The sequence below is a fragment of the Euprymna scolopes genome, chromosome 19, assembly GCF_053919585.1.
Source record: "Euprymna scolopes isolate OS-2025 chromosome 19, ASM5391958v1, whole genome shotgun sequence".
In the NCBI taxonomy this organism is placed as follows: Eukaryota; Metazoa; Mollusca; class Cephalopoda; order Sepiida; family Sepiolidae; genus Euprymna; species Euprymna scolopes.
The window spans coordinates 58,882,985-58,909,774 of record NC_136500.1 but is presented as its reverse complement, the minus strand read 5'-3'; the positions used below and the strand labels follow the sequence as shown (position 1 = coordinate 58,909,774).

Sequence of the window (26,790 nt, the reverse complement as noted above, 5' to 3'; positions counted from 1 at the left end):
AACAAAAACTTGATATGTCTGACTATATAGTGGTTTTTCATGGTGGTCAACTCAAATATACATGTGTTAAGGCCTGAAACTGCACTGGGATTCGGCATCCCCAGGGGCTCAAAAGAGGTCAAAAACGCCCCAAAATGACACTTTTTGCCCCATAGCGTTTGATCCACCCATTAGATTTTCCTGAAACTTGGCCAAAATGTAGAGGCCATTGTTCTTAATATAAATTTAGTATGGGTGACCCTGGCAAAATTCTGGTTTGCATCCCTCTTAAGGCTAAAAAAACATGCCCTTTTGGAGCTCTTTTTTCATATTACTCAAAAACTTGATATGTATGTTTATATAGTCATTTTCCATGTTGTTGAATTCAAGTATACATGTCTTAAGGCGTGAAACTGCACCATTTGTCCATTTTCACGGAGATTCTGTGTTTCCAGTGTAGAGGTGGAATTGAACCCAAGACACCCAGTTACAAGACCGGAGTGGTCTTGGCGTCACACCCGCATAGAAGTAGACTTGCCCACTTACATGACAGATGAGAGAGGACTATTTAAACAACACATTCATGGCAACGAGTGTTCTCAAATATTTCCGATACTTTACATGGCGTCACCGATATAGGAAACCTGCTACAAACAATATTGGAATATGGACGAACAAACACAGCAGACATTACTTCAACAGATCCTCAAGCTACAGCGAGAGAACATTGCCCTGCAAAGAGATAGAGAACAGCCAAGTAAGTCACTTACAAGGAGACTCGACAGACCTACCATAGAACCAGGCCCAACTGATAGTGACTGGACGATATTCATTGACTCCTGGAATATATACAAAGAGATGTGTGGGTTGGCAGAGCCAACAGCATTAAGAAACGATTTGAGAATGGCCTGTGCCCCAGAAGTAAACAGGGTGTTGTTTGACATGGTAGGAGCAGAAATACTGGACTCCGTCACAGAGGAACAGCTGTTACGACACATAAAGCTCATAGCCGTCAGAAGCTTACACAAAGAAGTGTACTGGCAAGAATTCCACTGCATAAGGCAAAAGGAGGGGGAATCGATTACGGACTTCATGGCATGACTTCGATCAGTCGCAAAATTCTGCAACTTTTCAGTGACTTGTTCAAACAGGATAGGATGTGGTGGGAAAGTTAGCTACTCCAATGATATGGTAACAGGACAAATGGTGGCAGGGCTGGCAAACCTGTAGCATCAAAGCAAGGTGCTGTCTGAGGTTGTGACACAACACTGGAAGAAAAAATTCAACAGGCTTGTCAGCCTAGAGACCACGAACAAGTCTACCCACCATCTCAACAGACAGTGTATACCCTACTACAATGAGCATACGGAGGTCGGGCCACAGGCAACAGTCTCAGGAGAACCAGACCGTATCAACCCTGAGAGACACTGAACCTTGTAAATGGTGTGGGAAGAACTCACACTCTAATGGCTCAAAAGGATGAGGGGGCTACCCAGCAGCAAAGATGACTTATCACAATCGTGGCTTGACCAGACATTTAAAAAGGGTCTGCCGAAAACCGAAGCAGGGGTCCAACAACAGATCTACAGTAAGAGTTGTCGGAGCATAATCCAGAACTCATCACAAAAAGACACAAAAAGGGTCGTAACTGGATGATTTGCCAAGATGGACAAATAAAAAGGAGACGTGAAGCCAACCTGACAAAATCAAAGGCCGTGTCACACCTTATTTGAACAGAAATAAATTCCGAAGTGGTACACCTGTTCCAGCACCAACCCTGATGGTAGAGATAACTGATTCTAGAGGGCCATGCAGAATTCAGACGCGTCTCCATAGGACCAGCTGGCCTCCATACTCACCGGATTGATGCAATCGCAGACACTGGGGCACAGACGTGCTCTAGCGGACCAGAAATCCAAAAAATTCTGAAGTTTCCAGACAAATATCTAGTACTGACCAGGCACCGAATACGGGGAATAACAAAAAACCTACTAAACATAAAAGGTATGATACTTGCTAAAATCAGAGTAGGATCATGGGAAACACGTCAGATTATATATGTATCAAAAAATATATCAGATTTCTGCCTGACCGAGTCCCCCCTAAAAGACCTTGGTCTAGTACCAGAGAACTTTCCAAACCTAACTTCACAGCAGAATGTGGCAACTAGCGACAGCAGAAAGGCACCATGTAGGTGCCCACAAAGAACTAATGTCCTGCCTCAGCCGGACAGTATCTTTTTTGCCCCTACAGAAGAAAACAGACTCCGATTGGAACGATGGATGAAGGAGCATTTTGAGTCCAGTGCATTCATTGTATGCCCACAGCAATGGCTGCAGGTGATGAAAGGAAAACCCATGGACATCATGTTCATCCCGGGGGCCAAACCCTCAGCTGTCCACACCATTGGAAGAAAAGAGTCAAGGAGGACCTCGACCGAAACATGGCATTGGGCATCATAGAACCTGTACCAGTGGATACACTTACAACATGGTGCTCCAGAATAGGGGTTGCATTGAAAAAGGACGGGTCACCAAGGCGTATGGTGGACCTACAAAAGCTCAATGCTGCTACCCTACGAGAAACCCATCATACACCGTCTCCTTTCAATCAGGCATCGCTGGTGCCTGCAAAAACTAGAAAAACCATCTTGGGTGCATGGAATGGCTATCATAGTCTAATCCTCTCTCCTCTCTCCATCAGCAAGAGATGCAACTACCTTCACCACGGAATGGGGTAGATACCTTTATCTTCGGGCACCACAAGGACTCCAAGCGTCAGGAGATGCATATACACGCAGGTTCGAGAATATCATTGTAGATATGCCCAGGAAAACAAGATGTATTGACGACACGATACTATGGGAAAAAAAACTTGAATAAACCTAGAACCCCATCTTCCAATGTAGACCCCTACTACCAGGTCTCCTTCTCCAACATCAGGGGTCTACGTTCCAACCTTCCAGAGGTTGAAACCCAATTACAGGAGACAAAAACTACAACTTGGATGTGTTCAAGTCCAACGTTAACAAATTCCTAATGAACCGCCCCCTTAAGTAAACACTTCATCAAATCTCCACACTAACGTAATGTACTTGCAATAACCCTTATCCCTGAGTGGCTTCCGGGCCTTGATAAGTGGTGACCACTGTGTAAAAAAAAAAAAATGGGACGACTATTGAAACATCATTTTGGCATACTATGGAGTATATAAATAACTGCAGCAAAAATGGTATCATATTAAACCCCCCAAAATTTTACTTCACAGGAAAAGAGGTGGAATTTGCCGGGTTCTTGATAACGGAAGACAGGATAAAACCCACCAAAAAAATGACTGAAGCAATACGGAATTTTCTGACATCAAAAAATATAACTGACATAAGATCCTGGTTTGGAATGGTAAACCAGGTTTTTTCTCAGGCCGAATTAATAGCCCCATTCCAGGAACTGCTGAAGACAAAACTTCAAAAGTTCTACTGGGACAGCACACTTGATCGAATCTTCGAAGAGTCGAAAAGAAGGATCACAGAAGATATTGAGAATGATGTAAGAACCTTCAAAGTGAACAGACCAACTTGTTTGTTGACGAACTTCAGAAGGACAGTCACACAACTGCTCTAGAGCCTCAAAACATTGGATCACAATGTGAGTGTCTTGTGGCCCCGGAGAGGGAGTGCATGTAGAAGTGGAATCGAACCCAAGACACCTAGTTACAAGACTGGAGTGGTCTTCGCGTCACCTCCCCCCTCCCATAGAAATAGACTCGCCCACTTACATGAGAGGTGAGAGTGAGCTACTTAAAAAAGACATTCAAGGCAACAAGGGTTCTCAAATATACGAATGCGCACAAATTTAATCATATTCAATTATCAATCTATAATATAAATCTCAAATGTCGGTTTGTGTGTGTATGTGAATGTATGTATGCATGTATGTTTGTATGCCTCGCTAAAACTTTTGTCAGCCACATCAGACCGGGTTGAGACTGATACCATCTGAAAGAATGATCCCTCAGCCGCATAATATGTGAGAATTAGAAAAAATGGTCAATTATTTCATATAGAAATAAAGTTTTAAATGAAGGAAGTGCCAGTAAAATCGACTCTTCTAAACGACTACGCATGCATCAAGCATTCACGATCATGTTTGTATATTTGCAAAAAACTTTCAACACACGCAACGAACACTGACAAAATCGGTATCGTTAGAAACATTGATCTGTCTGATGGCAAATATCCAAATATTGGCCAAATACATTAATTCTTTCACCGTCAATTGGACCATTTTTTTTCTAAGGAAAGGGTTAGTTTTTGTGCCAACTGCACATGCACAATCAAGCATTATTTTTTTGAATTTCTTTAAATAACAGAATTTCCAACATTATTTCGCTCTCAGCATTGTGGGTCAGTGGATTAGGAAGTTGTGTCATAAGCTCTAGTTTTCATGTTTGAATACATGTAACGATTGTCTTTTCTTTTTTTTTTTAAATACAGTTGTTTTGTAATTTTAAATAATTTCTTTATTTTGACTTTTTTTAAAAGAAAGTTTTAACATTTTATCAGGATTTTTATTTGTCATAACAATTTTCTTGATTCGAGGGTTTTTTTGTTTTTTTTTATAATGGTTATTTTGCTTAAAACAAACTCTACTTTTTTAAAACTGAATTATTCTCGCTTTGTTTTCATTGCAACACACTGTCACGAGAAATCTTTCTAGACTGAATTCGCTTAAACAGGTTTTCACATACTTATTTTTTCTGTCAATTACATTTTCCTGTTTTTATCTGTTCTTTTATTTTGTGAGTTAGTAGCTGTGTCCAAACACAACTTTATCTTTCCCCAGGCAATGCTTGGTATCCCTGCTAGTTTTACATAAAGGCCTCTGTGACCAGATGGTGCCCCAGGCGTTGAATAGTCTTTCTGAGGAGTCGAGAAGCGGTCGGTTTTCTGGATGGTCCTTTTAACATAAGTTCAGGAGATTTCATATTGTTGGATGTAACAGTGAAGATGATGGTGATGGAAAAAAGGAATCTTTGTTCTTAACAGATAATCAAAATGATCCCCCCTCTCTCCCACAAGATGGATACTTGAAGGCAGTTAAAATTTGGCACATGTTTTATTTTAGGGACCACTAGAAAATCAAGTCAAGTAGGTAGTTGTCAAGTGGTCAGTTAATTTGTAATCGGACATGAAACCCTTTGGAAAGATTTCGATAACCGATTTTGTTATGGTGCCTTATATAGGTGACCTTTGGGAAGAGCATTCCACGACTGATGGTAAAAGAAGTAAAGACAGCAGGAGTGTGGGTGAAGGCACCAAAAGCTCTCCCATATAAGTGCAGATGAGGGCGAGGAGGAGGAAAGGGAAAAAATCCCTCAAAACCTTTAGAAATAATCATTTTTGATAAGGCACATGAAATAAAATTCTGTTGATCAGGGAGGCAGGGCTAAGCTCCCTGGTTTTGAATATAATGAGAGGCAACAATAGCCTCGAGGACACCTCTACTCGACTGTTGGGAGACTCAGACCTCTGAGAGAAAACACATTTCACTTGGGTCTCTCTCTGCTCCAAACCACTGAGTCCACACTGTGAAGAGAGGCCCCTCGGACTTAGTGTTGGTCACCCCGACTTTATTAACAAAAGCCACTAGTCCCCAAGTATTTGTCTGTGGAGTCAAGAACAATCAGAATTTATAACTACCCCTGAATAATTATCTTGTTTTTGTTATACGATAAGCCGAGTTTTCAAGTTATTTTTCTTCTCTTCTTTTGATTTGAAATGACCTCTACTTTCCAGTGATGTTGACTTTGGAGACCAGAGTTGAACGAATTACACACTATCAAAAACAACGTGGGGAGAGTGACAACCTATGCACCTAAAACGTCTTATCAGCCAGGACCCTCGCCAAAGAGACAGCATAGTTCCAGCAGCCACTCGTGACTAGAGCAGACAAGCTGGGTTACATCACTTGCTGGACCTCATGGGGAGTGGGGGTACACTCATTATAAGTAAATGGGCTATAACTTTTAATGAGCTAAAAAGTCTAGTAAAAAGATATACATGTACATTTTGAAACAGCAGCATCTCCACTTTCTGCTGACACTGATTATAATAGAAAAGTGGCTGCTTCTTGATATAACTGCAGCAATTATATAATTGTGATCTATTTTCTTTTGCTTGAGCTTATCCTTAAATGCGGAATGATTAATACATTATCTAAGTGGAAGGCAGATTCACTGAACTGTTTCGTTATAGTTTTTGGCCCACACTGAGCAGTTGGTGTTCCTCACGTCAGGGAAATGAAACAGTTATTTCCAGTCTTATCCCAAAATCAAAACCTGGGGAGTGTGAGATGAGTGACCCAGACTAAACCTCTATTTCAGATGTATGTGTACTTACTAACTCAGCATGTGTAGATATTTAAAGTTAGCCCAAAATATGGGGAAATATGTTTTATGTCCAAGGGAAATAACTTCAAGTTTAGTTATCTATCAAATAGATAACATATCTATTTTTGTGACCAAATGACACTTCAAAATTACTGACTTAAAAAGTTAAAATTGAAAATTGTCTATATATCTTAACTCAACCGCTGGGAAACCTAGACCTCTGAGAAAAAAACACACAAAAAATGACAATTGTAAAAAAAACAACTAAATTGTGAAATGTGTGCTGCACTTTGGGAATAAAGCAGTTGACTTACCTGCAGTGCATTTGTATGTTCTTGTCCCTTTTGGATTTTCTGGATCTGTTCTTTCCGCTTTTTAAAGCGTCGGAAATAATCCTGGATTAGGAAAGTTGCATAGAATTTTCCCACAGTGACTTCATCGTCCCCTATGTGCCGTATTGGAAAGGAAAAAGGTTATCATGAGAAAAAATGTTAAAGACACATTTTTAAAATATAGCAAGAAAAAAAAAAAGCAACAAAAACAAAGAAGCCAGTCATGATGCTCAGAGATAATAAGCCATAACAATTCCGAAAGAATCCATGTCAAAATTTCATAGTAAAACAAATTAATTTATGTGCTTCTATTTTATGGAATAAAGTAAATTTTTAGTTTAAAAATAATAACTTCAGATTAATAGCATAAATCATATTTCATTTATTGCATTCAAACCAATTTTCATTTCATAAAGTTAAAACATTCTGCAAATGTATACAATACATCCTCTACTTTCAGATTCTAAAACACAAAAAAAGAAAAAACTGCATCCAATTTTTATTATCATCATCATATTTACTTTACATGCCGTGTCAGACAGCTTTTAAACATTAACTTAAAAACTAATCTATTTCTGACAGGATCTATTTATTATGTCCATTCTGATCACTTCCCATGTTTTTCTTTGGTGGTTTCTGGTGAACTGACCTCGTTACCCCAACTATTCTTCATCTACTAACCAATAAAATTCATCCACTCAATGTGACTAAATAATCAAAGTCTCCTCTTCTGCATACATATCTTGATACTGTTTAAATATGTTCTTCTTCTGAGCTGATCATATCTAAGCTTGTCTTTAGCACTCTTAGTACACGTTCATTGAATATCATTTCTCTCCATGCAACATGTCCTCAATTCTCACTGGTCAGGTTTCGCTTCCATACATAATCACACTGCATAGACATGCCTAGTAGACTATTCCTTTAATGATGGCAGAAGTTCTCTAAACTTATTCCACCCACTCTTGATTCTTTCAACCACATTAACACCTGCTTTTCTCTGTGCTCCTATGGTCTCACCAAGGTAACAAAACTTCAAAACAACCTCAACAGCTTTTCTATTTAGATATACTTTCTTCATATCTAAGTGAAGTTTATATGCAAGTTTAATACAAAATGATCTAATAACTTGATTTTTTTTTAAACAAGAATTTTAGTTTACAAATACCTTTTCAGAATTTTGAGCAGGATGTAGAATTTTATGTTACATAGCAATCAACTTCTAAAAATTTAACAAAGGTTTCTAATATTTTTTTTTATAATAATGGATAAGACTCCCCACCCGCACCAGGTCAAAAAAACGTAATTAACAAAACTTTTATATGGTGAAGAAATCCTCAAGAAATACAGACCTAAAAAGTCAAATAGTTACAAAAATGATTGAGAGAATGTGGTGCTAAATCGATACTAATATTTAAACATAAAAATAAATGATGATGTCCACCTAATTTTGCATTTGTAACTTTTGGTAAGGTTAATGTTTTTTTCTTTGTGTCTCAAAAGATTTTTTAAGATGAAATCAGAAAAAAAAAATCAGAACTATTCAATTGTTATCTGGATCCCTAAAAACAAATGGTCAAATATCCCAATGTTAGATAATCTAAGCATTGACTGTGAGAAGATAATCTTTCAGCAGAATAAGGAAGTTTGGTCACATCTTTGAAAACATTATTTCACAAATTTAATTTGGAATTTTAGAAAATCGAATAATTGTTTTTTTTTTCCCTGAGACTTGGTAAAACAACACATACATAGAAAACTTAGTGTTCGTTTATTTGTTTTTTTTTTTCATTTTATTCGTGATATTAACCACTGTATATAAAACATTATTTGGTTTCTAAATTAAACTTATGAAACAATATTTTTAAAAATGTGAAAAAGTTTTTTAATTTAAAATCTGTGTGAACCACACAACCCACATCGATTCAGATTTTACGGCAAACATCAACAACATTGGACATGTATCATTTCTCTCTCCATGAGGGGCTACTACGATCAGTGAAATGAAGAGAAAAAAATAAACAAAGATTAAGTCTTTTCTATGAATAAGTTGTTTTAATAATGAAAATCTCAGAAAAAATTTATTTTAATCCTAAAAAAATTTTAAAAAAAAGATATAACATTATTCGATTTTCTACATTTTAAAGTTTTAAAATTAAACTATTAATTAAAACTGATATCAACATTTTTGATTCATGTAGAATTCGTTTTCTTTTCAAATCAATTTTATCTGAAGAAATTTCTGCTTACATTTGCAAGTTATTTTACTCATTTTTGTTTGGGATTTCCTGATTTCAAATATAGGTGATTTGAAAGGTCTTGTGGAAACCATGACTAATCACTTTGGGTTGAAAATTAAAGAAAAAAAAATGCCACATCCTGTACAACTGTGACCCTTTGAAAACTGAAAGCATTTAAACTGTTAAACAAAGTCATTTTAACTGACTTTAACATTGCTAGCAAACCTTCATTAAAAGATTAAAAGATTTGGAAGTTGTTTACATCCAATGATTTTATGGAGATTAAAAAATATTATTTCAACAAAATCAGTTATGCATATTATTTGGATTATTAAAACTATTGTTCTGTTATTTGCACGTTTTGGCCAATGTAACCTCCGACCTTCTTCAGGTGTATCTTTTCAAATAGAATTTCAAACAGAACCATTCATTTAATTCACAAAGTTAGCATGCTCTTGTTCCATCAGCCATAACACCACAAATCTGGAAGATATAGAAAGTCAAAAGTTACATTGCCTGAAATGTGCGAATAACACTCAAAATGAGAACACAAGTCTGAATAATCCAAATAATATGAATTACCAATTTTTATCCAAAAACTTCAGAAAAAAATAATTTTATAACAATTTGGTCCAATTAATAATTTAATAACCAAACGATACATTAATAAATTGAATATAAAAAAAAATCCTATTTGAAAAATAATTTGGTAAAATAACAAATGGCATAGATAAAAAAAAAAGAAAAGAAAAAAAAAAAAAAAAAAATGAACGTAAAGACTCCCTGGCAGCATCAGGTAAGCACAACTTATGATGTATGTTGAACTAATTGTTAAAGTTTTGATTCTTTTTTTTTTTTTTTTTTTTTTTTTTAATATTCACTATAAAATAGTTTGACTATGTTTAACAGTTCTTATTTTGATTGTAAATTAATGAAAGATGAACTAATGGACCTCTAGTAGGTAAAAGGGGGCAGAGGGTTCATACTTTTGTAAATGGCATTAGCACTTGGTCAGTGTAATAAGTGAAACACGGTTTTGTATAAGTGATCATGTAATGGAAAAGAATATACCAAAAAATTATGGCCTTTGTTCAATTTTGAGAGACAATGAATACTCCTTGTCAAGGCGGCTGTGCATGTAATAATAATACACTGTGTATAAGCTGTTTCTATATTTAGTAGACCATGATTGTCTCGTCTTATCTGCCAAGATGCCTGTGGCCAAGAAAGAACCTGTGTAGTACTGTTGTGATTAAAAAGGGTTCGTTTTGCAAGTTGAGTCTAACTTCTGGCTGTGTTTGAAGGTTCTCCCTTATAAGTCAATATTAGCAGATGCTCGGTTCTCAGTACAAGATTTTTGATTGGTTAAAGTTCAATTTCAGTAACCAGTCAAGATTGGGTATTCTGATAAAATTTACCAATCAGTATTAAATATTTTAATCAATAAATATTGAATATTTTACAGAAATCGTTTTTCTGCTGCAGTTGCTGCTGTTACTGCTATTACAACTACTGGAAAAGAATCCCTAATTACGCATCTGGAATCTGACTTCCTTCCCTATACACTTCCAAAATCTGTGAATGTTGGAATAATTAAAAAAAGAAATAGAATTAGAAAAGAAGGAGTTGACTTGGATCCTCCATCTTAAATAGAAGACAAGCAGAAAAAGTGATTTCTAAAAAGAAAAAAAAGTTGATATCAGAGATTTATCAGCAGCAAAGATGCAACAAAAAGACATGGAAGCAGCAGAGAAAGATGAGCTGATTCAGGCAAAGCTGCAAAGTTGATGCCAGAGCAACGTCAGTCAGATTCAATGGAAATTGTCAGACTCCAATGAAAACAGAAAAAAAAAGTGACAGATGTTGAAAAATAACCCAGATAAAAAAAAAAATAATAATTTTGATATTTTGTGTTTGAATGGAGTGCTTTTTTTTTTTTTTTAATTACATTTTCACCCCAAACAAGGCACATTGCCTTGTTGGTGTAGGGGGATACTATCAGGGGCAACAACTACTGGGGTACTATGTAGGGATTTGGGCAGCAAGATGTCGGTTTACATTACACTTTAACTTCTGCACGTCAGTACTGTTGGGGAAGCAGGGACCTGGAATGGAATTCCAGAGTCTAGCGGTTCTGGGGAAGAAACTATTGGAGTAAAAAGATCTTTTACATCTAGGGATCTCTACAGTGTGAAGGTGGGATTTAGCAGCCTGTCGGGTTTGTCGAGGGTGCTCACGTCATGGGGGCACAAGTGATTGCAGTTCGTCAGAGCATTCACCACTAAAATACTTGTAGAAAAAGCAGAGGGATGCAACATTTCGTCGATGGGACAGAGGCTGAAGCTTAGATGCCAGTTCAGGGCCTATCAGGTTTGCGACTCTCTTTTGAACCTTGTCAAGGAGCGAGAGACTAGTAGCAGATGCACCAACCCAGATGTGACAGCAATACTCCATACATGGACGAATGGTGGCCTTATAGAGGTACAGGATACTTTCGGGTGTTAGTAGTTTTCTAGCACGGTAGAGAGAGCCCACCTTTCTTGCAGCGGCCCTGGCAATGCCTTCAATGTAATTGTTCCAACTCATGTTTCCTGTGAACGTTAGGCCAAGGAGCTTGAAAGATGTACTCTCAGATAAAGAGTCGTTGGCCATTGCTATAGGTTGTAGAGAGGGTTTATTGTAATTATTGAATGAAACGTTTAGTCTTGGCAGCATTGAACACGACCAACCACTTTTGTCCCCTATCCACCACAGATTGGAGGTCTTCCTCTAGTGTTTCTGCCATTTCTTTAGAAATGTGTTCATTCATCTTCCTGTCGTGCCTGCCATAGAGTGTAGTGTCATCAGTATATATACACATCTCAGAGGCAATTTTGTCGGGGAGGTCATTTATGAATATCAGGAACAATAGAGGTCCAAGGATAGAACCCTGGGGCACCCCCGCATTTATATCATATTGTTTAGATGTACGACCGTCGAGGACAACCTGGATTTTTCTCTTATCTAAGAAGGATTTAATTATGTTAAGTATTCTACCAGTGATACCGTATGATCTAATTTTCCTGAGGAGATCCTCATGCCATACCCTGTCAAAAGCCTTAGATATATCTAGAGCTACCGCTCTGCCCTCCCCCGCTTTGTCCAGTGAATGGTATGTACGTTCAGAGATCACAGTTAGGATGTCTGCTGTGGAACGGGCTTGTCTAAATCCATATTGTTTGTCAGTTAGAAGTTTAGCATCTGTAAGGTGATGGACTAGAGCATGGTTAATTAAGGTCTCAAATATTTTGGCAAAAAGTGGGAGGAGGCTAATGGGGCGATAATTTGATGGGTCAGTCCTTTCGCCAGAATTCTTGAATACTGGTACAACAGAAGCAGTTTTCCAACAGCCCGGAAAGCAAGATTCATTAAGGCATTTGTTGTAGAGTTTGGAGAGAACTGGAGCTACTTCAGCTGAGCACTCGTGATTGTTATTTTGGCTACAATGGATAATGGCATTGTGTAACAATCAGTTACAAGTAACTCTCTTCTGAAGGTTGAATGTCCTAATCCTTATTACAGGAGACACTAAGAATAAAATATAATTACTTACTTAACATTTCTATCTGATCATAGCTGACGGAATGAGAACAATCTACTCTTGTGGATTAAATAAAGGGTTCAGTTCAAAATTTAATACAGATTCCTAAGCTTGAAAAGATTAATATGACAAAAGTTACATAGTCCAAAACAGTGTGAAAATAATCAAAAATAAATCATTAATAGTGAAAATATATAAACTAGATATAAACTAGACAAGTGGTCATGAATAGGTTATGGCAGTAACCTTCCATGAAATACCCATGTTTTTTTGTGAGAATAGGAAGCCATAGAACTTAGACAGAACTGAAGCCAGACAGACAACTGAGTGAGTGGTAGTTGTAAGTGGGAGAGTCTGAATAAAAGCTTTGAAGAGATGTGTATTTTTAGGCAATCTGATTAAACATCACAATAAAGCCATGTGCTTGAAATAAATTAACTCTCTCTCTCATTTACCTTCTTTTTGTCTGCTCCAACTCAAATAGATGGTCAACAACTGTCTTATAAACCATCCATATTTCAATAAAAACTTTTAAAATAAACCATTCCTTGTATGGTATTATTTAATTAAATAATTTACAAGCATGAGATGGTTTTGATTACAGCTACAAAATTGTCCACAGTCTGGCAAGATCATTGAAACATACATGTACGCACACATAGAACACTGGTCAGTAAACAAGTTATAATTTGATGTGTTGATTTTTACAGACTATATTATGAAAAAAAGTTTACCTTTTAACATTGTTAGGTCAAAATGAACTTTTTATAATTCAGAAGTTGGAGTTGAGCATTTGTGTGCCTATCTCTGCAGTCCTATTTTCTAGAATATTTTGAAGCTGATGAAGGTTTTCTTTTTCTTTTTTTTACAATAGCAAGAATATAAAGCAAAGCTGAAGTTATCCCAATACAAAAAAAAAAAATAATAATAAAAATCTATTCATTAACCAATTCCCAAGATGAATAAACTCAATCAAGAAATTTTTAATTGACTTTGTACAGAATCTGAAATATTCAATCACAACTGATTTGGATATTTTTTATACTTGTTTTTAATCTCAATCAACATGCTTTATCAAATAAGGTTTGAATGTTAACAAAAAGATCTTTGCATTTCATAAGAAAAATAACAGAACAAAATATGCAATCTAATGCATGCAACTAGGCTTGCACCCAAAGAAAAAAATTTCCATTATATATATATATATATATATGTATGTGTGTGTATATATATTTATATACATGTGTCTATGCGTGTGTGAATAATACTATAAAGGTATACAAGTTTGTACATATATTTATATGTATAAGTGTGTGTGTGTATATGTATATATATATATATATATATACACATATATATTTATTTTTGTGTACAGAAAGTTGTTAGATGAGACAGGTTACTGGTACCATCTGTTTCAAGCCCGATAATAAGGACTGTTTAAGATATCCTTCTCAAACTCTCTTTGTCGTCTTGAATATTGGCTAAAGAGAGCTTGATAAGGATATCTTAAACGGTCCTTATTATTGGGCTTAAAACCGACGGTACCAATGACTTGTCTCATCTAACAACTTTCTGTACACAAAATATAAATATGCTCTTTACATTTCAGATTTTCCTTTTAATTGAGCACTCTGCTGGATTTCTTTTTCCAAAAAAACTTATATATATATATATATATATATATATATATATGGATCAAACGTGACAAAGTAGAAAAAATGAATAATTGTACAATACAATCAAAACCAACTCATTTACATAGCTAATATTTTGTCTTTATTTAATGAAAGATTTTGTAAAAAACCCAAATGAGAACACAATTTAATTATAAATCATAGAATAAGCAGGAGACATGAGGAAATAAACAGAGAAAAAAAGGAAGGAAGCAGCATTGGATGAAGAAATAAATATGCAGAAAACAAAAAATGCTTCCCTCTCCTTACCATCTCATATCTGCTGCTTATATTTTTTTTTATTCGTAATTAAAATCCATTCTTATTTTATAATCTAAGAGAAGGTTTTGAAATATGAAGATGAAATATCACCTCTGTACATGAGTTTGTTTCGATTGTATTGTGTAGTTATTCACCTTTTCCATTATATATATAATGCGAGCATGAAAAGTAATATAGTCAAGATTAAACATGGAAAATTAAAAGGACTAGTTGTTAAAACTGGAAAAGAACAAGATATTCTAGTAAAAAATGTAATAAATTTATAACTTAAAATATTGTAGCATTAAGAATTATTTTTAAAAAAATTAAATTTAACATTACATAATCAATTCTTAATCAATAATGCAATATTTTAAGTTATAAATTTATATTTTTCACTAGAATATCTTTGTCTTTTTCTTTTCCAGTTTTAACAACTAGTCCTTTTACTTTTCATGCTCGCATTTTTCTATGTAATTTTTCCAGCCTTTGCTTTGAAATAATATTTTTTGTTTCACTTGTTACCTGTGAATTATTAGCGACAGTACAGCTGAGCGGCAAATTAGGACAGCAGTGAATTATTAGCATCAGTTTTTTTTATATCTTGTAACGTCATCATTTCTGCCGTTCCCAGCCGATTTGAGGTAGTGTAACAGATTAGGTTGCCAATAATTAAAAAAAAAACAAACAGTCGCTACATTTCTTACACATTCTGAGAATTTTTTACACAGTAATTTTATTATGACTTTTGTTTTACTGAACGAAAAGTGAAAATTTTTTATTTCAAAATATAGCCGAGAAAGTGACCTATGAACTGTAAAAATTGTTTGAAATTTGGTCACAAACTGAGTGAGCGGTGAAGCTTTAAAGCGATTCTAAATGAGTAAAACTAACACTTAATCATATTTTCAAACACTACTGTGTTTGAATGATATATAAAATAGAAAAATCCACTGTTTAAATAACATTGTAATATTGGAATTTAAAATTTAATGGGTGAAATATCAGACAAGTGACATTAAAATCTGGTGTTTCAACTGTTAAATTTTGAATTCCATTATTACAGTATTTTTTTTTAACAATGGATTTTTCTATTATTTTGACACAAGTGTGCATAAATAAGCTTACACACTGAATCGAATATTTAAAATTTCAACATTTGAGGACGTGCGAGACAGTACCGCCAGCATGGCATGTAAGAAAAAAAAAATATATATTATCTAGATTTTCCGGATAAATGTTTTTATTGATCAAAAATTTGAATGTAATTTTATTAATATATATATATATATATATATATATATATATATACAAAAATCAGTTTATATCATTTTTTTAGGTAAATAGAATCTAGATTGTTACAAATAACAAGCTCAATGGAGCTTCAGAGCATATCTACTGGTAATTTACATTCCAATAACCAAAAGAAAGAATCAGTTTACAATCATAATATTGTTTATTTTTTTTAAATTATTGATAATTTAGGAAAATGCTTATATCTTCTTTATTGTCTTACACATGTTTTGCTATCATGATGGAAAATATTATCCCTACTCCATCAGGTAGCTCTTCAGAGGCGAACAGATATCAGTAAAAATCAACATGGTTTAAAAATAAATAAATAAGGAAGGCACTTAAGAATGGTAGGGAGAATGGTAAATCAAAAATATGGACCATTCAATTTTAACATGATAGTAAAAAAAAAAAAAAAAAGAAAAAGAAAAAGACTTCTCTTTCAAAGAGACATCTAATCCAATGTAGTGAGGTTCTTTAGCTGCAATCTTGGTTTTGAAAAGAAAAGCTAAAAACGTGGATCCACAATTTCAAAATGAAAACTAGACAAAATTACATTAAAATTTGAAAAAACCTACTTACAAAATATTTATCATAAATTATTAGCTAAAAAACACAAATTGCTAGAAATTAATAGTTAAATAAATTGCTAGAAATTAATAAATAGTTAAATATAAAACCATCGTTAATGTAATTACAAAACGAACGGTATGTCATGCACACAAATACTATTTCCTAGCAGTAATTATTTAACAACTCCGCCAGAATGATGTAATCTATAGGAGATAGTATAAATTTTACTGAAAAATAACACAAAATTGCAGATATTAGTATTTATTTCTTGAATTTATTAATTATTTTATTTGTTGAAATCTGTGTTGATAATTACTGGTATCCATTAGTCACTGAAGAGTTGCCTGATGGAATAAGGACAATATTTTTCAGGAAGATAGTGAAATACGTGTAAGACAGTAAAAAAGTAAATATGAACATTGACTTAAATTATAAAAATATTAAAAATTAAAACAAAATTATGACTGTGGACTGATTCTTTCATTTAATCATTAAAATGTAATTTACCAATATATATATATATATATATATTATTTATAAAAGTACATTCCGCCATACATTTGCAGACATGTTCTAGAGTTAAATCTTTATAGGCTGACGTTTTTTTCTTTACGGTTGCCTTCAGTAGAATGAGACAGAATCACTTTTCGAAACTGAACATGGAATCAGGTCATAAATATATTAATTTAAATTACATAATATATTACTATCTGTTAAATTTATTAAATACAGTTATATCAACAAATAAATTTGTTATAGTTAATATACAACTTTATTTATTATTGAGCACTTTTATATGAACACAGTAAGGATTCCTTGGATGTTTTTGCACTGTGGATATAAACTTATATTGATTAATAATTTACATATATGTGAAGGGAGTTAAAATATGGCAAACTGATTTACATTTACTGTTCGGACTCAAGGAAAATAAAATAAAAATAGTTACTTATTCCATGGAGTTAAAAAATTTTTTGCTTTTTTCCTTCATAGGAAAAACGATTGTTTCACGACACCTTGGCCAACTATTCTTCTGGCCTTTGTCAGGTGGTTAACTATGACGAGATGAGAATGCTGTTTCTTTTAACTTTATCCCCAGTAATTACTGCTTATGTAGTTATCGTCACACCACGTTTTGGCCAACCAATCCTCTGGCCTGCTTTGGGTAGGATTCGGGGCCCATGTCTGAAGATAGCAGTTTCAATCCTACCCAAAGCAGGCCAGAGGATTGGTTGGTCAAAACGTGATAAGACAACAACAACTATGGATGGCAGTAATTACTGAGGATACAATTAGGAGACTCAGCATTCCTATCCCATCACAGTTAACGAGGAATAGCTGACTGAAGTGTTGTGATACAACAATTATGAAGATGAGGATAACAGTCTGCAAATAAATAAATAAACAAATTATTCATCTCAAAGAATTCCAATAATGGATTTTATGCAGATCAGAAAATTCTGAAGAATGATTTCTGTAAGCCCTATACAAAAGTCTGACTCACTTAACAAACAAACCAGTAACATCCAACCAAAGAAAATATTTTACCAGGAGAAAATCTTTCCCATCATAAACACATCAAAAGCTTCCAAAAAACATATGCAAAAATGTTCATTCGCTTGAATTGAGATTACTGTAGAAATATTGTTTTATCAGTTGCATGCAACTACCCAAACAAAGATAAGTACAATTTTGCATTCATTTTTTCCCCTCAATATTATTATTCCTTTAAATATCCTCCCATTCCAATATCTTTGTTTTTGTACATTTATTTGGCTTTCTCTTCTGTGAATAAATAATAAATTTTATACAATCATCTGTGTCTTTCTTGTTCTTAAGTGTTTGTTTTTCTCCAAAACCTATAATGAATCTGTGAACTGGAATGAATAACCATTTTTAGTTTTTAGATTATTTTTTTTTTTAAATCAAATCTGGAAATATCATAGTTTATACTTTGTTGAAGTGTGTCACCTTACGTGATCCAATTCAGAAGTTATATTCTGTGTAGCTTAATTGCCCTATATGTTTTCATAACTTACTACCTAGCTCTACCTATGTATTAAGCACTGTTGAAGTAAATACTGAAAATTTATGCATAAAATTATATCTTCGTATATTAATTTATGTGATTAAATGAAGTAGTCATATATATATATATATATATATCTATATATATATATAAAAATGATAAAAGGCCTAAATTTCAAATTTCAAGATGTTAACACTTTGTCATTTATTTGTATATGTTCTGTAGTTACATCGAGCATTATAAATAAAGGGACTGGTATAAATAAAAGGTGAAATATAATTGAATAAGCATATTTTCCCATATATATATATATATATATATATATATCGTTGAGCACTTTCAGTTGAATTAAAGTCGGTCAATTTAGCTCTTATGCATAGATCATCGTATAACGATTAGATCACAGTCTGACTGACGTAAATGAACATTTAAAATTAAATATTTTTAAATTCAACATTATTTCACACGGTTAATGGTAGCCGAATTGATACGGTCTTTGCTAATCGAACCAGAGATGTCTCGTGTTGCTGGGTTCGAATCGTTCGACTGGTGTTAATTGTGACACCTTGCACTGAAGATTCCCAAAAAGATGAAACACTAGTGTCTGTAGGTATTTAATTATTATAGTAAAAAAAATAATTATATATATATATATCCCAAACCTCTTACCTTGATGGAGGGGAGACTAAAACTTGCTGCTATGGTTTTAAATGATTTGAAATAACTGCAAAATTCCAAAAGTAGCCTCTCTTCAGACAATGAAATACACTATTTATACATATAAGAACACATTTCTAATCCCTATTTAAGAGATCAAGCAGTTGAACCTACCTCCACCCCACTCTAAGTTTTGTTTAATCATTTTCTGTTAGCCATGGAATTTATAAATCGCCCAAAAGTGTATATATATATATATATATATATTTATATATATATATTTATATATATATATATATATATATATTATGTATAAACTGATTTTGCTTGCAACTAAAAAAAATGCATCAAGCAAAACTTTATTCTCATTCTCTATATCTATTTTATCATATTGAGTTTTACTTTGGACTCACATCAAATATGGCAGTGTGAGACATTACACACAATATTTTAAATACTATTATTTTTGGAGGTGGATTTCTATTAACATTAGATTAAGTTTTATTAAATTTAGGCTTTTGCAGACTTTACATTTCTCCTTTTTTTCTTTTTCTTTAATTACTTTTTTTCATTCCATATATTAAGCTTTCTAGCATTTTTGAGAAATATCCACACTGCACGGTGGTTTAGTGATCTTCTGCTAGCCAATGAAACACATGTAAGACATAACATAATGAAAATTTAGGCATCTGCCCAAAATATGTACAAAAATAAGTTTTAATAAAAAATTTATAAGTGTGAATTGGTTTTATCTTTTACCATTTGAATAATAACAAATGATAATATATGTATGTATGCTTTCTAAACTTTGTTCTGGATTTATATTTATTTTAATGTAGAATTGAGGCTTTAATTGATGATAATTATTGATGAATTTATAAGGAAGACATTTCTTGTGGTTTGGTTCTGCTTTTGATGGAATTTTGGATTGGGGGGGGGGCGGGATATGTAAATGAACGTGTTTATTTTGTATTGCACTTATATTTCTGATTTGAAAATACATTGTTTTAATCTGAGGAGAATCAGTATTTATATTGTCATAGTTTATTGTATGATTTAAAAAAAAAAATGTTTCGAAATATCTGTAAACAACCATAATACTCTGGATTATGTCTTGGAAAAATTTGAAAAATGTTTCGAGCCACAAAAAAGTATTTCTCAGATGAGTCCCTGAAGTGAACAAAAAATACCCTTAAAACAACCACCTTTTAAAATTACAAAATAAAAAAAACATACAGTAATTTTTTTTTTTTTTTTTACAAAAATAGAAAGAAAAATCGAAAATGAAGAGGTATGAATGCAATAATATGAGAAGCATTTTAAATATTAAATCAAATTGATGAAAACTAATTTAAAAAAATGGCTTTAAATAACTTCAAATTTCAACCTCATTTAACCTAAAATGAGCATCTAGCTTTTACAATTTCAAAAATGGACAGCTACAACTGATTCATGACATAATAATAAGATGCTTGTCACAAGTCAGTTGTAGCCATCTTGATCACGTATGTTGGTCTCCCCGGGAGAAAATATCTAAGAATTTCAGGAAAGCGCGACAATTGAATATAAAAACTAAACATTCATGAATAGGCAACGGATTCTTTGAACTTTTTATAATTGTGAGTAGAAAGACGGGTGGTAGGAAATAATATAAATAGGTAAATAAAAGGTATAATTAGGGTTGGTGTTGTGGTGGGGACAAAAAATTAAAATAGGGGACATTTCTAAGAGATAAACAAATCAACTGATCACTACATTAAAGGTCATGGTAGAAGCATCCTTGTCCTGGTCCTGGTCTGCTAGTTATCCTACAAATTTTATCCCAAACTTCAAAACAGCAGCTCTGGCAGCAAAATAAAGCTATGGTGTTGTATAATTTGTAAGACTATCAACTTTTGAAAATGTCTCAACATACTCCCCCCCTCCCAATATCCACTATTTTTTTACACTTATATATATAACTAGCTTGAATATCCATTCTTGAACAGGCTCATTATATTGAGGTATCATTGTGGAGGGGGTAGGTCTTTCTTTAATAACTAGAAGAGTCAGACCCAAAATACTTCAAAGCAATTTAAAACACACTACAATGGTGAAAATTGTGTTAAAAATACAGCTTACATAACTGAAGTTATGAGCTAAATAAAGGTTCATATTTTAACAGTTAAGCTATCATTTGGGTGTTTGATCCTAAATTCATTATGATTAACTCAAATTTTGAGAATCAGCATTTTTAACAATGGTTAAAATCTATAAGTAATTTAAAAGAAAAAGTGTCAATTTGATTCTACATGTAGTTTTGGTTGTATAAAAATACAAAATTAAAATCATACATATCTAGTATTATATATATATCTACCTTCTAGCTATTATATAAAAGGAAGTGTGCGTGTGTAAGTTTGTTCCCTACCGACTCCGAAATGGCCATTCTAATTTTTATGAAATTTCACAAAAATGTATGTTATGTACCTGGCAGTATTCAAACATAGGTTTTATATCGGAATGTCTTTGATATGTATCGATAATCGATAAAAATTTTATGAAAGAAAAAACAGGCGATTTCGATCAAAGTTAACACCTTATACAGCCTAATATCACAAGTGCAATGGAGAAGTTTTATTGCAGCACAAGCAGAAAGACCTGGCATATAAAATCAATAGCAGGTTCTTTGATATGATAGGGATGCAGTTGAAATGAACGTTTCTGTTTAGAACACAATTGAACCATGATACTTGACTTTTGCATTTTAAACTTTAATTCAAGCCATTATATAAAAAATAATTTTATAAAATTAACAGTAGATTCTCTACAGAACAATGTAGACTAAATGTATTGTGGACTAATTCACTGTGGAGAGGTATGTGAAGCTTTCTCTTGAGGCACTGCGATGGGTCCCCAACTAGAACAAGGCACTCAATCGATTGGATTGAAAAATAGGCGAGTTCACTGATTTTGATGACAATAACAATATTGGAATGTGAAGAATTCATTGTACATCATTCAATCCTGGGCAACGTTGAGTCTCTCTGCTAGTATATATATATATATATATATATATATATATATATATATATATATATATATAAATATAAATATGCAAAATTATATAGATTAAATAGCATTCATAAAGTATTTTCTGTTTGTTTCTTTTAATCTAATATTTAAAAGCTTGTCTCACAATGCAGTAGAAATGTCTAACTATTAAATTAAAATGGCTTCTAATGTACCACTAAATAAGTCCCTGACCTAACTACTAAAGCAACAACTTTTAAGCAAAATTTGACTTTATTCATCGTCTCCTACAATGATACACAGATTCCAACACTTCTATAACAATTTGATGTCTTCCACATACAAAAATATGGAGGCTAAAACAGTAACCACCATGATAATTTCAGTCGGAGGAGATGGTTTTTGAGTTATAAACATCTCCATAGTTATAGGAGGTATGCAGTCTCATGATTTATGTTTTTGTGTTATAATGCTAATAGCAAAAATTAAGGCGCTTGTGTGTTATAATTGGGTATCTAAAATATCAATATAATGCATTTAAGTAAAAACACTATGTAATTACATGCCATTTCAAAATTAGTCAAAATTGCCAAAAATTACTAAATATAATAGAGTAGAAAATATGCTAGAACTATTTTTTACCAAAAAAAAAAAAAAAAAGCTAAAGTGAAAATAAAGGAGATAATGGCAGCTTTTCATACAGGATTGGCCACAATAAACTAAACAAATGAAGCTATATTATTCGATAAATTCTATATTTACTTGTAACTATTTTTCTACTGGTAGATGGCCTTGCTATAAATCTGTTGGTAATAATTTCATCTATTGTTCTCTGGCATAAATCGTCAGATGATATTGAATTTGTGTCTATGCTATAAAAACCCTACCTTTGCCCCTGATCAAACCAACTTTGCTATTAACGACATATCTGGAAGTTCTCTCCACCTTCTGCTATCTTGGAGACATGGTAGGCAACAATGGAAGGTGTATAGATACTATCACAACCAGAATATAATCATGCTTCATGCCACCAGAACTTGGGCTGTCACTGTTGATGCTACAAACAGGCTTGTGAGAAATGACAACACCATGGTCAGCTGGATCTGCTCTTCAAAAATTATGAACAAGAGGTGCTTCACTGATCTGAGAGAACATCTTGGCATCCCTTCTTTGGAATTTATCTTGAGGCATGGAAGATTAAGATGGTTTGGCATATGAAGAGAGGGATGACAACATTTGGCAACACAGAATGGTGTCAAAGAAGTGATAGCTGGACAACATCAAAGCTGACCTCCATGCTCTGACCACCACAGAGCATTTGGTCAATGATAGTAATGCCTGGAGAACAGTCATCAACACCAATGGTAACAAGACAAGAAGGTGTACAACCCCGGCAACTGAGAACAGAAGATGTCAAACCATGCAGTAGTAGTAGTATTTGATAATTTTTGGAATTTTTTTACTAATTCCATCATGAAATGTAATTACATAATAGTATTTTTAAATAATATACATTTTTTTTATATCCAATAATAATGCATAAGCACCAAATTTGATAAGAGAAATTCCGTTTTTCATTTTTGGAATACTTGTGTTGGGTAAATAATCAATATAATTAAAATGTAACGTTTGATGTATTTTGTTTCATTTAATAATTAAATTTAGATTATATTAGATTTTGTGAGGTTTTAAAGAATAATAATGTTCTAAAAATAATAGAAAGAGATGGAATATCATGAGAAACGTTAACTATAATATTTTTTATTGACAGATACACCAGTTTATGTATTGTTTTTGTGGTGAATAATGAAACTAAATTTGCTTCAAGGCATTTAAGTTTTTTTTTGTAAACTATTTTAATCATTTCTTCACAGCAAGAAAAAAAAACGAATGATGCATTCTGTGTTCCTTTGAAATTTAAAAATATTTGAACTATTGAATAGCTATTTCTAGTTTTGAAATATTAGCAAAACCTAATGTATAAAAAGATCAAGTTTTGGAAACTATATCCAATAATTTTGAGAGAGTAAAACAGCATTACTTTAACAATAATTATAGTTTTATGATAATTTGATTAAATTTATAATTTAGTGACTGAACAATAAAATTTAACTCTCAAAATCCTATTTTAAAAGTAGTAAAGAAAAAAAAAACAAGTGGCATATTTTTAAAGCAAAAGAAAAAAAAATATAAGTAAAAAAAAAAAAAACTTTGGACAACGTTAAGTAGATATAGGTATTAATGCATATTTGTTGATATTTTCATATCCTTTTGATTTGGAAAAAGTGTAGGATCTGTTCCGATATTACACTCCATTTTTTCTGTCCTTAATGAGTTGAGCCATTTTTATATTAATTCCAATTTAGAATACTACTTTTGATGGAGTTGAGTTTTCCTCACATTAAAAATTAAGCTTATGCTGAACTCTTCCCTTATTGGGAGGCAAGTAAATAGTTATTGTGTTGTTTATATCCGAGAAAGTTATGTTAAATTATAAACATGTTTCGGCAAGTGTCATCAGTTTATTGACTGATTAAACAAGTGTTTTGATTAGCTATTCTATTTGTCAAGAGCCATGTTCTGTTTTCCTATGCATATTTAATTAATTAAAACCTTAATTTACAATTCATTATTTCCTAAGATATACAAGTGTTCAAATTTAACAATGATTTTTTTTTTTTTAGGAAAATGAAAGTCTGAAGTAATTGGAGTTTGAATCAGATTAAGCAGTAACATTTTTTTGTTTATTTAGAAGTATGTTGTGACTATTAAAAGTGACTCTTCGTTTGTTATTTTTTTCTTGTTCAGAGGGTCAGACATTTTCTGATATTGCACAAACTAACATCCCAGTTCTCATAGTTCAGCAGGTCAACTGTCTAACTAAATTCCACTCTGTACGGGTTTGTCCAATCACTGACTTCCAAGTTTTCCTTGACTGGCCAGCCTTCCTGTGATTCAAGATATCAAGCTTCAATTTATCCAGGAAATGGAACACTCCACATGACCATACAAGCATAACTAATTTTTTTTTTTTAGGATAGCCTACATGCTGAGCAAATGTTTGAAGAAAACCTTCCTAACTAATATGTTGGATTTGGTCACATTGCAGATACTTTTAATCATTTATCTGAAATCAGATGAGAGTTTTGGGTGAGGGTTCAGCATTCACCACCATACAACATAATGTTCCTGACATAGATGCTATAGAACTCCCCCCCCCCAGTTTAACAGAGGTAGGAGGTCACGTGGTCCCAAATGCAGAGAGGGACAGTTTTCAAAGCTTTCAGAAGCAGCAGCTGATGAAATTTCGCCCATACTGCTTTCCTCTCTTTTGGTTGTATTAGTTTTTGATATTTTAAATATAAACCATAAAATAAAATTAACGAGGCCTCCAAAACTTTGCTGAATAAATATTTCTCTTCAGGGAGCCATGAGAGGGGCTTGATCCCCTATCTCCAGTTAATAGCCATATATTCAACAACTCATAAACATCTCATTTCAAATATTTCAAGATAATTATCTTGACAAATGCATGCAATATGTTTTGTATAGTACTTATAAAAGTCATGGAAAGTTTTATTGGCCTAACGATTTTTCAAAGCCATTTTAATAACTGTTCAATATTATTATTTACTTTAAATTTTATTTAAACATTTTACTCTATATAAGCAACAGTTTTACATATATAAGTAATTGACAAAAATACATTTCTGTAATATTTTTGTTCTATTTAGAATTAGTTTCCAAGGGAAGTTATTCAAGATGACTTAAATAATCAAAGATGTTTTTTTATTTTTTTTAGGGGGGGGGGGAGATAGAATCTCCAACCGTTACTGCCGCCCATAATCGGACCATGTGCACATGCATCAGTGAGCATATAGAAGACCATATTTTTGCTGTTGTTGATACCACATTATATATATATATATATATATATATATATCATGCACCAATTTTTTATAATTGTGAAATCGCTTTCTTCAATTCTAGAATCAACTTTTATTGCTTCACACATGCTTGTACATCTTTCCTTGGATCAAAATTCAATTTCGTATTTCATTTTATTTCCAAACATCCAATGATGACTGATTCAACAAACGAAAGAAGAGATTCATTAAATCTAACGCATCTCCTTAGCTTCTAACTGTGCATGATATACTTGGAATAGGATTTAAAAGATTTTAAAAGGAAAACGTAATTATCAAGATATAATTGAGGTGCAAATATATATCTGGATAAGAAAGTTACATGCAAAGATCCTATGCTGTTAATCAGTTAAACAAAGTTGTAAAAACATTATTTTAAGAATCGAATATAATAACAGAACAAAGCCCGATGCAAATGGCTAATATTACCTTAAACAGACCTTCCCTTTCTGAAAGATGCTCAATAGAGAAGCACGCAAGGGCATCACTTAAAAATATCAACGCAAATGGCAGAGTGCAGAATGCAAAGCTAGGCAAGTCATTTTTTTTTTCCTTGGATGCCATACGAAGACAAATAAAAAGCTGTTGAGCAGCAGAAGTAGAAAACAAGATAAAAAAAAAAGAGAAAGAAGATATTGCCCATTCATGAAAGATCAGGAACACACAGAGATTATACACATGCAGTAAGCGCGTTTCTGTTGTGCGTTCCCAAAAGAGGATGAGATAAAAAGGACACGTGTATTCATATGCAATATATATAGATATATGTACGTGTGTGTGAGATTTATAATAAAAGCTTTTTTTTTACTTAGCAAAAATTGTCTCCTAAGGTGATCATTCTTAAAATA

At 33.0% G+C, this 26,790-nt stretch overlaps 1 protein-coding gene across 16 annotated transcripts in view; it reads right to left on the bottom strand.

Moving 5' to 3' along the window:
• LOC145303601 (muscle calcium channel subunit alpha-1-like) overlaps positions 1-26,790 on the bottom strand; it is a 1,244,232-nt gene that overhangs the window by 120,588 nt on the left and 1,096,854 nt on the right. For all 16 annotated transcript variants that reach the window (XM_080145164.1, XM_080145154.1, XM_080145170.1 and 13 more), the window contains one exon: positions 6,681-6,811. In XM_080145164.1, coding sequence (XP_080001290.1) covers positions 6,681-6,811 — 131 coding nt within the window. The remainder of the gene's footprint in view (positions 1-6,680; positions 6,812-26,790) is intronic.